General features: G+C 40.3%; 2 protein-coding genes across 14 annotated transcripts in view; one reads left to right on the top strand and one right to left on the bottom strand.

Moving 5' to 3' along the window:
* Positions 1-59: 59 nt before the first annotated feature.
* Positions 60-5728, bottom strand: LOC135294849 (putative protein ARB2BP). 5 transcript variants are annotated; one of them, XM_064410667.1, is made up of 4 exons: positions 5570-5728; positions 4974-5045; positions 2836-2898; positions 60-2345 (listed from the first exon to the last, which is right to left on the bottom strand). In XM_064410667.1, exons 2-4 carry the CDS (start codon positions 5004-5006, stop codon positions 1290-1292), a joined length of 1152 nt encoding a protein of 383 aa, XP_064266737.1. In that variant the 5' UTR covers positions 5007-5045; positions 5570-5728; the 3' UTR covers positions 60-1289. The 5 variants fall into 5 exon arrangements, 4 of the variants coding, with proteins under 4 accessions (XP_064266737.1, XP_064266736.1, XP_064266740.1 ...); XM_064410666.1 differs by lacking the exon at positions 5570-5728 and adding an exon at positions 5323-5547; XM_064410670.1 differs by lacking the exon at positions 2836-2898.
* The window catches only part of SENP7 (SUMO specific peptidase 7), a 42581-nt gene continuing 36053 nt past the window's right edge, over positions 5707-12234 (top strand). For 4 of the 9 annotated variants that reach the window (XM_064410654.1, XM_064410657.1, XM_064410662.1 and 1 more), the window contains exons 1-4: positions 5707-5845; positions 7140-7186; positions 9680-9787; positions 11984-12078. In XM_064410654.1, the coding sequence (XP_064266724.1) occupies positions 7151-7186; positions 9680-9787; positions 11984-12078 (239 nt within the window). In that variant the 5' untranslated portion in view covers positions 5707-5845; positions 7140-7150. Of the gene's footprint in view, positions 5846-5981; positions 6054-7139; positions 7187-7705; positions 7766-9679; positions 9788-11983; positions 12079-12234 lie in introns of those variants that run through there. The other 5 variants (XM_064410658.1, XM_064410663.1, XM_064410656.1 and 2 more) reach the window with 4 other exon arrangements.

The following is a 12234-nucleotide window of genomic DNA, read 5'->3' on the forward strand; positions in this document are numbered from 1 at the left end:
TTCTTTGAGTTGTGTGCTGACCAGCCCTTACAAAACAGTCAGGCTCCTCAGCACATCCTCAGCTGTGGCATCTCCAGTGCAACCTTCTTCAGGGAACCGAGGCACTCTGTCAGTTGTCTGTTTGGTACCATTTTCATTCAGATGTAATAATAGTAAACCTGACATTAATAAAAAAAGTTGTGCTTGCTCTCAAGAACATTCAATTGAATGTGCCTTATAGAATGTTACATTTTATCCATTGCTGCATGACAGGACAGAAGTTTCTTCTGAGAGATGATGACTGAAATCTGAAATGGATATAAACACAAAGGCAAGTTGATGCTCTCTTCTCTCTGATACCTGTTATTACTGTTCAGCAGATTTTTTGGACTGAGATTGGAATGCTCTGCACTTGTAGGAGAAGGTTTGGTCATCCAAAGGATCCTTTTTTGTGGCCATTGAACACTTTTGATTCCCATGGGTTTGAACTGGAAATTAAGAATAATTTTTTTTTTTTACATTCACTTTAGAGATTATTTGAACTTCTGCTTGTACACATTGCAAGCCTTGAATATATAAATTTAAAAACTGTATTTCCCACCTGTCTAAATTCAAACAGCTGAGAGGAAGCAGCAGTGTCATTGCTTTGCATCAGTTTGGTAACTGCAGGTTGCCAGACTGGTGTATCTCTACAGCAGCTCATGCCCAGTGTTCTCACTGGCTTAGCTGGCTTTAAAATGGAAATTGTTTTACCTCCATGTGTCATGTTTGGGGCACACCAGCTCTGACTGGAGGGACTGTAGTAGTAAATACTTACCTGAAGCATTGTTCAGCTTAACAGTAAATGTTTAAGGGAGGAAGGTGGATGTTCCAGATCTTGAAAGATTTTAAACAATACATGGTACATAGGAGGAAGCAGATTGTTTAGATGCTTTTGCTATTCCATATTTGGCCTTCTAATGAAGCTAAGCACTTAAGCAAATGTTTTCCTGATAGTTTAGTCTGATTATAGAGCCAAAACTATAGAATGTGTATTATAGAAAAAATGATAGATGAGAGTTGGTATACATTAACATCTTTAATTCAGCTTTAAATTTCAAAGCTAGCCAAAGGGTTGTGGCTTAAGGCTTTGAAAAATGTGTATCTTTCCTAATAGTTAACTTTTGTGTTTTTCTTCTCAAAACCAAACATAGTTTCAAACTTAGAACTGTGAATTTCTCCACAGTGAGATGAAGGCGCTTAAGTGATGGAAGGGTGCAGAGGCACTTGTGAAAGGAAGAGACCACTATCAAGAACAAAGCAGTGTATCTTTACTTATTGCCTCTCTTCTTTCTTGTGCTGCTTCTGGTTGCAACAGGCGAATTCCTCAAGGCTGTTGTGATCTTGGCTTTCAGCATGCTCTTCAGGTACTTAAAGATGGGTTGTAAGCAGCAGGAGGGTGCTAAACCATACTTTTCTGTTCCAGCAGAGAAAGTAGGACAATTTACTCTCATGAGAAAGTGCACAGTTTTATTTAGGGGTTTGCTGTTTGACACCCATTCTCGGCAGTTTTTGTGTATCCATTCCTGTATTTCTGGATCATGTCTGCTCTGGTGCTGCATGTTGTGTGTGGAGTCAATGAATGCCACAGAGTACACTTTATTCATCACCTCACACTTCCTCTGCACCAGCAGATCAACAAACACCAACCCGCCATAGCCATGGGCAATGAAGGCCACATTCATGGCTGCACTCTTTGCAATGAAATGATCCCATACATACAAGGTATGCTCCTGAGGGCTGCTGCTTCCCCTTTTGGGGATCCAACAGACAGACTGTGTAAAAGTAAGCCCTTCTTCCCTAGCAGAAAATCTCTCCTTTTCAGTGTTCAGACCAGTGAAGTTGTCATTGGGGTTCAGTACAATCACTTCCCAGTGGCTCTGCAGGGCCATTTTGATGAATGATATTTGTGTTCCATGTTTCAGGCCCTCGCTGACAATTGCCCGTCGCCCCCATTGTCCAGCACAAAAAACTCCTTGGTCTTGAAGAAAGATAATTAGGCTAGAGGAACATGTTAGTGCATCCTTGCTCATGAAAAAGAAGCTTCTTGGTTCACCCTCTGTAGCATCAGTAGGAATATAAACCTTCTGCAGCATGCAGACTCTTTCCAGGAGCTCATAAACATACTGGGTAATGGAATGTCCCAGAACTTCATAGCGTTTATGATTCTGCTCATGTCCGTTCTTGTAGTAATTGAAAACAAAGCACTCATTTGTATCTAGGTGCCTCAGTTCCCCTTTTATATTGAAGTCATATTTTAGTTCCTCTTGATACTCTGAACCCTCTGTTAGTTTCCTCAAACTGAGTTCACGCTGTATTTGTAACCACTACAAATTAAGAAGACTATTATGTCAAAGTAGTGATAGACCTCCACACAACACCTGCTACCCACCCCTGTCCCACATGAGAATTTAGATTTAAAAGCTGTTACTAATTAAATACTTGTTGAACCAGAGTATTTAATGGTGATGTATAGCAAACCAGCTGCTTCTAAAGCCTCTTAGATATGTCAGTTACGAAGTTCCAACAGCAGTAACTCCTCTGCATTTCTTACACCTTATTTCAGTTTGGTAGTTAAAAATTTGTAAGTAGCATGTTTAAAGATTTAAGGTAGTTTGAATTAAAGGCTTTAAGAAGGAGGCATATGTACATGGTTCATTGTTCACTTGAACAACTTTTATTGTGCTGTCTCCTAGCCATTATCTTGGAACTCCACTGAGTTTCAAGGCCACCTTTGAAATTCAGGCCTAGGCAGTTGGAAATAGTCCAAGTGTCATAACTGGATCCTGAGTTTTTAAGAAAATAAGCTGTGCTTACTGAGGACTTCAACCTTCCTGTTGCTTGTCTACCAGCATACTCTCCATGTTCTTCTACGTTCAACTGCACCAGAACAGATAATACATGTATGTGTTTGCTTTCTGCTAATCACTCTAGTTAGTTATTCATCCTTGCAAGCACTTGCCACATGGAAATAGAGGAATGGATGACAGACAGAATAAACTAGCCACTGTGATCCAAGAGCAGGAGAAAAGAAAGTCCAGGCAGAAAACTATCATGAGGTTGGACCGAGGTCTCCAATTTCAGATTATCTCTAATGACTGATATGAATTATACCAGAAAGTGGTTTTTGTGCAGCTGAAAAATTAAGCTTATCATAACCTTCTACTTTCCTAGTAATTCTTCAATCTACTACTGGCCATCACTGGCTGTAGAATGGCAAACAGGGTTATAACCTTTGGTGTGGTCAGAATCCTACCTTTACAGGAGTTTAGTCCTAATGCAGTGATTTTTTCCCCTGTAAATTATGTGAATCAAATTATATTTGGCAAGTTAGACTGTATACCTTTAAGTTTTTCTTGCTGAACTAAAAGAAGTTTTATAGAAGACAGTAGATTACATTCTATGTTAAAAGTCACTGTACCATTTGATAAAGCCAATTACTAGGACAAAAAGTGATCCGAATATTTTCATGTAAGCAACTTGATTTGGAACCCAAATCTCGCAAGGAATGAAAGTTTCCTTCAGGTAAGGTGCTTAGTAGATTTAAAATTATTTCTTACACTCCTAAATTAAAAAAAAACCAACCAAATAAAACCAAATGAACGCATTTTTGCTTTTCAACATGGCAACACCATATGTATTTTCCTTTTGAGTAATCTCCACTGGGCTAGTGTTATTAAGTCCTCTCTTTGTGTCATTCCTATCTTCTAAATAATACAGAGCAGGCTAGAAAATTATACTTTCTCCTTTTTTATCTAATATAATCAGTACACATAGAAAAAGGGGGGAAATCATATGCTACAATGCATAATCCATTTATTACTAGCTTGCCAGTTTCTTGAAATGGAAGCAGCACAAACAAAATGCAAGGGCACCCATTCATCTATGATTTTTTCATTCTGCAGGAAGGCACGAGAGACAAAGGAGATAGGAAAACAGTCTGTTTGCTATACTGCTGAAATATGGGCAATTAGTGCAAAAAAGGTAATACTGAGTGGGAAAGAAGCTACCCATATTCCAGTTGTTGTTCCCATGAGACAAAGTAGGAGAAAAATGGACATACTTAAGGAAAGATGTGTGTAAAGAAAGGCAGAAAGCTTTCTGTAAGAATTAGGAATAGGTAGATGCTGTTTCCTCAGAGTGGTATGCTGTGCACCACCTCTGAGTCCCTTTCCCTTCTCCCCCCTAAAAGGTTGGAGAGACTAATTTCCCAGCATACTCTGACGAGGAGGTTACTATTCTTTTACTACAGCAACTAATAGCAACATTGCTTTTTCAGCTCCAAAATAAGGATCTGTGATTCAGAATTAAACACTGAACATCTACTTTACAAAGCATTGTGAAAGGTTGCTGAAGATTTCAGGAGGCAGAAACAAACAAACCCAGTTTTACAGTGTTCGTAAAGTGCACATATGACTTTCCTACCTAAAACTGCCTTCAGGATGCAAAATGAGACAATTAATGATTGGATATCACTTTGGAGTTTACTTAAATAGCAGCTTAGAATTACATACTTATTAGTCCAGAGGACTGATTTTATTGTAGCAACACAATTAATTATAGAATTAAAAAGTAGCAATTACAGGTTGTTCCAGATACAGCTGCATAATGCATGCACTTCTTTGTTGTAAGTCTGCATTCTAGATCAGCATTGATAGCTGTTTGTACTTCACTGTCTATATATAAATGTAATATTCAAGGTTGCATATGCTGGCAGCCTTTACAGTTGCTACCTTACTTTAAAAATTTGCTTTTGGGGAAAAATAATCCCTCTTTCCCTTCCTCCCACTTTTCTATTCAGATTCTAAAATGCTTCAGATGTAAATTCAGCTGGTGCTTGTTGCAGCATTTGGCATATTGCAAACACCACTGCAGTATAAGTACTGCATAAGATCCATAAAAATTACTTTGTTTTCCATTTAAAACCACTTCATTCTAGTAAAGCCCAGTATTACCGTATGCTCTTCTGTAAAATCTGTCATCATCATAGATGGAAATATTTTTCACTCTGGGAGTGTAGACAAGTCCTGTGCGTGAAAAAAATAAACCAAATCATGGTTTCAGTTTTCGTTACTTTACATACTGGGGTGTATATCTACAAGATCTGTCAGTAGCTGATAGTTTGTAGCCATCTAAAGTGCTCCCGATAGTTCCAAGTTACAAACTAACCTCTCATGTTTGCAACTCACACTGAGAGAAAGCTAAAGCTAAAACCTAGAGTATGAAACGAAACGTTCGTCCACGCCAGTTTTAATTCCCGCTACCAAGAGGAAAACAAAGCAGAAAGCGCCGCACAGAACTTACAATTGTAAAGCTGCCCTGAAAAAAAAAAAAAAAAACCCACAGAAAAAAACCCCAAAACAAACAAAAACCCAGGCAAAAAAATCTTCCTCTCCCCTCGGCTGCAGGAGGATTTCTAAGGGCAGCGGCTGCAAAGCGCGGCCAGCGAGGTTATGAGGGCTCTCCCCGGCTGTGCATCCCCCCCAGTCAGGGGATTAATTTGGCGGGGGCTGGCTGTCAGCTGCGGGAAACATCATTAGCAAGGCACAACCTAAACCTGGGCCGGCCCGGGTTCATTATTGCTTCTTTACAAGTAACGCGGTTTTCTCGGTTCTTTAGTGGCTTTTAGCGGGTCAGTGCCGAGCTCATCCCGAGCAGGTTAAAGCTCGGAGGGCCCGAGGGGCAGCGCCCGGGCCGCGGCTCTGGCACGGCACGGCACGGCACGGCACGGCACGGCGGGGCGGTGCCCGGCCCGGAAGTACCCGGGGAAGCTGCGCAGGACGGCGGCGGGGCGGCCCGGCCCGGGTAAACAGCTCCGGCGGCGGCGGTGAGTGTTTGTGCTGCCGCCGGGGCCCTTCGGCGGGGGCAGGAGGAGGGCAGGGCTGCAGCCGGCCGGCGGCGTTCTGGGGGGGCTCCTGCGGCCGCGGTGTCTGCCGCGAACGAGCGGCTGGACGGAGGGCACCGAGGGACGGAGGGAGGGCTGGCGGCGGCGTTGCTGCGCCGCTGGGAGAAGGCTGAGGAGGGAGCGTGAAAAGGTGGAATTGCCGGCTCGGGCCCTGGGGGTTTGCGGGTTTGTCAGGGGGACGCTGTTCCCGGGGCTGCGGAGCTCGGCGGGGCAGCGCCGTGCCGGGGCCGGGCTCCTGCGGTGACAGCCCGCAGCCGCGCTCGGGTGGTGCCCGCTCCCCCGGCTCCAGGGCCCCGCTCGTCAGCTCTTCCTCGTCGGAACAGGCGGTACTTTGGCTTTTCTTTATCGGTCTGTTCCCCACCCACCCTGGGGGACTGTGGCTCTAAGTTAAAAAAACCTCTGAGATAAGTGAAAGTCCCCGAACTTGGCTTCTCGAGAGATTCCAAACTAGCTGTAATCTTTCGAGGTCTTATGCCAGAGTCATATGGAATATGTATAAAGACAATACCTATAAATCCTGTAATTTATAGGTATTCTCTGAGTATTCTCACTGTTCTTCTAGTGATGAAGTTTATAGGTTTAACAAGAATCCTCGGCTATTATTTATTCTTGGAGCCCTTGCAATGGTACAGATGTCCTCTTTTACTCCTTTTCACTCTGAGTGTGAACTGCTTATTAGTTGTGTGCCTGCAGCAAGGAGTTAATCAGTAAATGTCACGGCTAAGGATAAATTCTAGGACAATTTTATTAACAATTTAGTCTACGCTGACAATCCAGAGCCTTGCCCTGGTGTGTTACTTTTTACCAAGGTCTGTAAGTGACAGGGCAAGATGGTCATAAATTGAAAGAGGGTAGGTGTGCATTGGACACGAGGAAGAAATATTTTTTACCATGAGAATGGTGACACTGGAACAGGTTGCCCAGAGATGCAGTGGATGCCCCATCCCTGGGAGTGTTCAAGGTCGGGTTGAATAGGCTTTGAGCAACATGATCAGTTGAAAGATGTCCCTGCCCATGGAAGGAGGGCTGGACTATAAAATCTTTTTAATTCCCCATCCAACTCAAGACATGTTATGAACGTGGGTTTTTTGTTCTAGATTGTTCAAAATTAATTTTCTTGTTCTTTCTTAGTGCCTGCTACTGTGGTTCTACTTTCCTTTTAATCAATAAACCAGAAATTGTTAAGTTTTTTTTTTCTTTGTTTTTTTTTTTCCAGTAAAGAAAACCATGTCAGGAAGAACATCATCTTCAAGTCACGCCAGTGTAAGCATTCCTGAAATTTTCAACATTTTATTTTGAGGCTGTGGGTATCCTAGGGTGTTCTAATGTGTTTGCACAACCAAATTCATTCTTCACTTTGTTGGAACATGCTTTCTTGGGAAACTGTTGTTGTGGTAGCAGTCAATGTCTACTGTTGTAAGTTTATTAATACATTAGAGGCTTAGCATTTGATTACACATAAACAGGGTGTTTTCCAAGTTATTTTAAGACCTAGACTAACACCTAAAATTTTAGAGTAATTTGAAGTAAGTAGAACACCTGCAAAACTGTGTGAAAGTTGGTTGTCTGCAGAGATGTACTCAGAGGCTTCTTAGGCTGGTGTGGTCTTTTTCCTAAAATATTCCTGTTAGAAGCAGTTTCTAGCAATGGGACTACTGATGAGAACAAATGGTAGACATAGGAACAGGTATGATTGGGTGAGGTCTGGGTGATCTAGTGGTTTAGAAATAAGCTGTTTCCAGCCCTGTGTTTATGCACTTTCTCTGGCCCTTGCTTTTACAGGTGGGAACCTTCAGGAAAGTATTGCTGATTTAGATGAGTCTGCCGAGTGCGTATGCACCTGTATGTGTAGAGTTAGTCACTTTTTATTTGGGAAAAGCTGAGGCAACTGCATACCTTGTGTTTAGCATAGATTCAGACCTCTCTTTGCCTGTTGACTTTGTGCTTGCTCTGTAAGTTAATTGTGGGCGCTGTAAACCAACATCTTCTTAATGAGTGCAAGCATTGGGAAGATGCTGTGTGGTGAGCTGGAAATGTTGCTGGCTAATGTATCTTGTGCTTTTTATCCCTTTCTGTCAGTTGTCTCTTTACTGAGTCTGATTTTATCTGTACTTAATGTTGTCTGTTATGTCATTACAGAAGTTATCAGAACCTCTTCAATTTTAAATGTATGTTGAAATTCTAGATAACTGTGTGTTCTTTGGAATCTCGTAATAGAAGCTGCTAGTCAGGCAGCAGGTGGAGGTCTGAAGTAAGAAATCTGTTCCTAGCCCTTACAGTGCAGATCAGAAATATGCATTCTGACTGATAAACATGTTTTTAGGCCACTTCTAAAGCAAAACCAACCAAACAAATTTGAAACAATCTGCTTGTAGAAGCTGCTGGATAAGAAAATGTCTTGTTTCAATCCTTCCATGTTGTTTGAAAAGGGAGGTGCTTGTCTGAGAAGTTATTGCCTGTGTGTGACATCTGTATCCTTTAGAGTTTGAAGAATCTGATATTAAAGGAGTGTTTGTTATAGTGTTTGACCATGAAAGGGAGCCTGAGACACTGTATAAAAATTTGGATCTAATTACAAAAAACTTTAATCTTAGATTCAAAGAAGTGTAGAGGAGTAAGAGCACTCACGATTCAGACTGAAGGATTGAAGTATTATCTCATTATGGTGCAGCATGTTTCCTTATGGTCTGTCTGAAGGACTACCTGCTGATCTAATGAATGCAGTTAAAGTGCTAATAATTAGGTTGTTAGAGTCACCGTTCTGGAATCCCTGCTTGTAATTTCATGTTACAATGCAAGGCATCTGGTGGCTTGCAAATCGAGTTCATAGGATGCTTTACAGTGTCCATCATATGGAGTAGCTTCAGCTTTTTCCTGCCTGAGCTAGATTCGGTTGTCTGAGAGGTGTAAATGTTGCATTCCTTCTCTGATACATTCTCATCTATTTGCAATGTGAGGTTTTGCTTCTCAGGATGCCTGGAGCAGTAGCAATGCTTGCACTTTTATTCTTTCAGTTGATATTTTAACTGGTTTAATTAGCTGATAGGAAATATCATCCTGTTTCCTTGTCTTATGAACTAGTACAAATTTATTTTGATTATTTCTTGTTTGATTTTCAATGAACAAACCTTCTTTTCTACATATAATTTTTTTCTGAACTAGTGAATTCGTGTGGATTACTAACTGCTTTCTCTTTCAATAATTGCTTTCAAAATGCTGTCTCCATTTCTGTGGGAGTTGGCAATGACAATAGCTGATACCATTTTGAGAACATTAAAGTCTAATGCTAAATTATCATACCAAAATACTTGTACTATTTTAAGATCTAATTGTTCTTCATCCTGAGTTTTTTCTTTTGAGAAAGCAAACCTGGTCATGACATTCAATTATTTAGTTTTCTCTTTATCATTCTCTAAGTTGAGACACTTAAACTAGTGTGTAAACAAATTAGAATGAACCAAGAAGACTGTGCCAGTGGATTGGTTGCCACTTTTTTGTCACCTTGGAAGATATAAAGCTAATGAAATGGAACTTTTTTAGATGGTTTAATGTGTTAAAACTAGCTCATCATGTGATATGACACATGATTTGGGATCAGGCTTTAATGAAGAATGCATTTCAAGTAAAGTCACAAGTCAGGGCTTCCCTTACAACTTTATTTTGCCCAGTTAAGACAACATTGTACATGGAGGTATGTCAGCTGATAGCACCAGTGGATAATTTAGTTTTACCATGTGTAACATCATCTATTTTCAGTTTCGTATACCAAAGAAGAAAACAAACACCAAGTCAGAGGATGTCCAAGTTCAGTCCCCTTTGGCAAGGCTCCCAGGCTCCCACCATTGTGACTACCCTTTAAAAGAGGTAAAGAGAAGCTCTTCAGAGTGTAAAGCGTGTAGGAGAATGTTACATGAGGTTTTGCTTTAGTTTTGGAGGCTGGTTTTTTTCAACACCAAGTGCTGCCTTGTGACCACTAAGTAATCCAGACTGTCTTGAGAGAGGCAAGTGTGTTTGCAAGCATATATTTACAGAAATGGGAGTCCTAGTGCCATGTTTCCTAAATAATTGAAAAGCAGTTTATCTTTGGGTGTAGTTTGAAACTGTCTTGAAAATAATTAATTTAAATGTAAATATGATATTTATTTTTTTTAGTTGATTGTCTTCTGACTGCTGAACTTTTAGGTTCTATTCAGATCACTTACCAAACTTTTTGCTATATGAAAATAACATTTACGTTGAGTTTTTCAATTATCCAAGAACTTAAACTTTTAAAAGAAAATATGAAGCACTTTATGACTCTTGGCAGAATATTAGGTGCTAATACAGAAATAACTGTATTAAGACCAAAAGACTGTAAGAGTCTTACGGCACTTATCATAACTGAGTGTCTGGATCATCTCAGTCACATATAGAAGCAAATACTTGACTCTATAAATCTTTTCCAAATTTCATAAGCATTTCAAATGTCAAGTGTTGGAAACATATTTTGCTGCACTTGTTTCCTTCAGCTCAGCATCCAGAGTTTGTTGCTGGCTTTAGTGCTTTTAGAATCATGGGCCTGGACAAACAGACCTCCTCCCCCTCAGAGGAGTTGAAAGGTGTAGTGAGGGAAGGTAGGAATTTTTCTTGACTTACAGTAGCAGTGGTAATGTGACCCAGGTCTCTTGGTAGGCCAGGTCACTTGAGAATGCTGCAGTAGAGACTCTGTGTGGGGCTGTGTTCTGTACTGGTAATGCTTTCAGTGAGCAGAGCCTCCAGTTGCAGTCAGGTTTTGAAATGGGAGGTAGTGTCTCCTGTGGCTACAAGAAGCAACCTGTTGGGCAGATTCAGAGAGCACTTGTGTGGAGTTCTTGCTGTATTTCTCTCTGCCTCTATAAAAATTGTGATTTGAATGGTGAATATAAAAATACTTTATTTCCTTGTCATTTCCTGGATGTTGTCTAATTTTCTATTTCTTATTTTTCCTACCTATGTCTGTACATATTTCAAACTTTCCCATGTATTGGGGGATTTCAAATGCTTTAAACACTGCCTAGTTTTTATGTTCTACTGTAAAAAAACTTGGTTGTGAGTTGTCAGAGTTTGCACCATGTTGTTTGAGAAACTTTGTGCGGTTTTCAGTGATTTGGATGTGCAGGTCTCTCCTGTGCTTGAACACCAGTGGTATGAGGTGAACTAGATGGTGTTTGAAGGCAGGAAGAGGGAAGAGCCCAGTCAGGTAGATTTCTTGCTGCCAACTTGAATAATGGGTTGGTTTGCATTAAAATTAGTCCCTGTGGTAGTGGAAAGTTTGATTTGGGATGCATCTTTCAGACTTCAATAAAGTTTGTAGAATGTGCATGGGCATGAACTTTTCAGATGCCCTTTCAAACCACACTTAGTCAAAAATGAAGATAAGTTTGTCTGCTTTCAGCCTGAGTGCCATAATTCTCAAGCATTTCTTGGGTTTATTATATTTTGAATTTTAAGAAATTAGCAAGATTAGAAGGAGGGTTGGAGGGCTGGAGGTTTCTGGAATTGCAGCAATAACTATATTTTGGTGGGGCTTCTTTTATTTAATTTGAAAATATAAGTACTTTCTGCTAAGGTAAGGGAATGTGGAAAAAAATTAAGTCTTGCTGTTCTAGGGTTTGCCACCTAAGTTCCAAACCTTCAGGAAATTGCTTTTCCTTCTCAGAATTTTATTTTATATCCATATTGTAGCCTGCAAAATTTTCCTAAGTGTACAGCATTAGCCTTTACTTTCTGAATCTTGTATATTCATGATTATGTGGAACAGGCCTAATATTTAAGTCTGTTTGGTATAGTCCCTCTTGAAATTGGGAAACAATGGAATTGTCCTGTATATTTCTTCAGGAGAAAAAAGTTCTGTTCAAGATCAGGTGGTATGTGGATTCTTTAAATCAAGCAAATTAATTATTTGCAAAATTGCTGTGTATGCTCTTCATAACTTTGATATATTTGGTCAGTTGCATTGTTTCAGTGTCCCATTTTTCTAGTGCTTTATCCTTTATGACATAATCAGATTTTTTTAAATCTGCCAATTCTGTTTTGTTTCAGTGGGCATTAAGTGCCAACAACAGAAAGCCTTCCACAAAAGGAAAAAGGCAAAAAGATTGCAACAGACACAGCTCTAATGATGAAGAATCAATTGGGTAAGAAATCATCTCAAAATTAGTTAACCCTGAATATGCAGAGATATTCTTGAAGATGAGGGTCTCTGGTCTCTAGGTAATTATTTGTTTCATGCAGAGATGGTTTTCATGCTGTTGGGTGGCTCTCCTTCAGAGAATCATGCTTCAGTGGTCTAA

This window comes from Passer domesticus, chromosome 2 (genome assembly GCF_036417665.1).
Source record: "Passer domesticus isolate bPasDom1 chromosome 2, bPasDom1.hap1, whole genome shotgun sequence".
In the NCBI taxonomy this organism is placed as follows: Eukaryota; Metazoa; Chordata; class Aves; order Passeriformes; family Passeridae; genus Passer; species Passer domesticus.

Excerpts from the sequence above, each read along its gene's own strand:
- LOC135294849 (XM_064410667.1), bottom strand. The coding sequence starts at position 5,006 with ATGATGATGACAGATTTTACAGAAGAGCATACG. Across the intron at positions 2,899-4,973 it reads ATTTTACAGAAGAGCATACG|TTGAACGTAGAAGAACATGG; the intron begins GTAATACTGGGC and ends GTTCTGGTGCAG. Across the intron at positions 2,346-2,835 it reads CAGGAAGGTTGAAGTCCTCA|TGGTTACAAATACAGCGTGA; the intron begins GTAAGCACAGCT and ends CTTAATTTGTAG.